Genomic DNA, 1977 nt, shown 5'->3' on the forward strand with positions numbered 1-1977 from the left:
TCTACCTTTTTGAGGTGGCTCATTGGGAACCCCATCTTGCAGTGGTGGGGGGCCTCTTTAACCCATCATCTTCCATGTTGGAAGGGTTATGGGCGTCTCCGGTGACTCGCCCTATCATATCTCTCCTTAGCAACCACCTTCTCTTGTGCTGGGGTGGGTCATGGGAGTACCCCTATCATTGCAACCACCTACACAAGGTAGAGAGTGGATTGCAAGGCACTTGCCGTTGTAACCACCTCCACGGGGCGGAAGGCAGGTTGAGAGGAGGTGGTTGTAGGGGTTTGGGATCTCTTGTGACCCACCCTCTCTTGTGCTATGTTGGGTTGTGAGGGACACAGCCCTTGTGACCCCCCACCATTGTGCAGGCGGAGGGTGGGTTGTGGGAGTCTCTTACTGCCTGGCAATAAAATAAAAGTCTATTGGTATGAGCTAAAATGTCTTTCTTTTCTTGTGCATTTTTTTTATTGATTTCGATTAGAGAATTATATAAAATAAAATTTCTTTTTGCCACATGTGAGATTAAGATTTTAGATTTTGAGCCTTTATAATAAAAAAAATTTGTAAAATCGTCATTTATATCAAAAGTTTAAGCTATAAAAAATTATGAATTTAATCATTTAGCATTTAAATAGTCATCCTTATTAGGCTCAAACCTTCCCTTCAATAAGTGAGGCAAGCATAACACTTTGATATTATATTAAATTATTATTTATCCTAAAAGCTTAAGCTGATACAAAATAAAAAATTGAATCATTTAATGAATACTTCAATAAAATTGCATTTTTTTTTTCATCTTCTGTTTACTCCTGGAAAAAGATTTAACAGATACATCATTCGGAAAGAGACTGATGCTGCTCATTAAATATTTAAATCCATGCTTATCAATCTCCATCTCCAAAAAGCCTTAAACAGAAACCATCAATCAGAAATAGAATCAAAATGCTCTTTGATGAAAGGATAACATCAACGAAGCAGATCAAGAGTGGCTAATGAAGGTGGATGGCATTGAATCTGTTATACAGGGATTGGATGGTCTTATTGAACAGATTAGGAGATGTTTAGAGGACATGGCCCTATATTTGACCTTGACCTTTGAACTAAGCAAAGAAGGGGCAGGAAGATAGAGAGTCTTGTCTACTGGTTTATAGATCCAAGGAAAAGGAAGATCCTATGTGTTTCCCTTCCACCACCAGCACAACAAATAGGTTAACCTTGAGGTTTTTGATCCCACAAAATCAACAAATTCCACCAAATCAACTACGATATAGAAGATGGCCACAGAAGCATTACCTAATGAATGATAGTTAGGGTTATGCAGTGAGAGCAATGGCCAGGACAGTACTAATGAAAGAAATGAGGAAGCAAGCCAAACCAAAATTGACAAAGGCTTCTAATGAGTAGCTATAGACTTGAAGCCGGCAATGTCTCAAAATCAAATTTTGGGAAAAGATCCAATGCTATACAACTATACAAGCAAACATAACTCATGTTAGTCCATCAAATTAGATACATAGCAGAAGCTAAATCAAGCGTATTGTATTTATTCAATTTACAGCTTTTAAGTTCTGTATTTCCACAAGACACAATTCTCCATTAAGCCAAACAGAATATCTACAGACAAATTTTTTGGTTCTTATCATACATTAAGTTGGTAACGATAGAAATCTTTCTTGCTCGTTTCTTTGGAACAACGATACATAGACAGTTCATTCTTCAACCTGTTTTTCTCACGACAAGAACGGGGCACTTGACATATTGAACACAGTAATTGCTGATGCTTCCCAAGAAAACCCTGTCCCGACAAATTTGCATTAGTATTTCAAGATGGAATGCTAACCTGTCTTCTATAGCACAGCCAAGGCACCAATATATGCATACAAGCAGAAAAAAGACAATTTACATGCTAAAAGTATTAACATGAAAAGAATTATGGGCATAATGCTATACATAGTAGTAAATGGTGTCGTCTCCTTCCCC

General features: G+C 37.7%; 1 protein-coding gene across 1 annotated transcript; it reads right to left on the bottom strand.

Annotated features, from left to right (window-relative positions):
* Positions 1 to 1515: 1515 nt before the first annotated feature.
* On the bottom strand, positions 1516 to 1794 carry LOC132187531 (universal stress protein A-like protein; the record flags this gene model as incomplete). Its single annotated transcript, XM_059601876.1, is given in 1 exon segment — positions 1516 to 1794. A coding segment is annotated over 1 exon segment (81 nt), but the record flags the coding sequence as incomplete, so codon positions are not given.
* Between the last annotated feature and the right edge of the window lie 183 nt (positions 1795 to 1977).

This window comes from Corylus avellana, chromosome ca1 (assembly GCF_901000735.1).
Source record: "Corylus avellana chromosome ca1, CavTom2PMs-1.0".
NCBI lineage: Eukaryota > Viridiplantae > Streptophyta > Magnoliopsida > Fagales > Betulaceae > Corylus > Corylus avellana.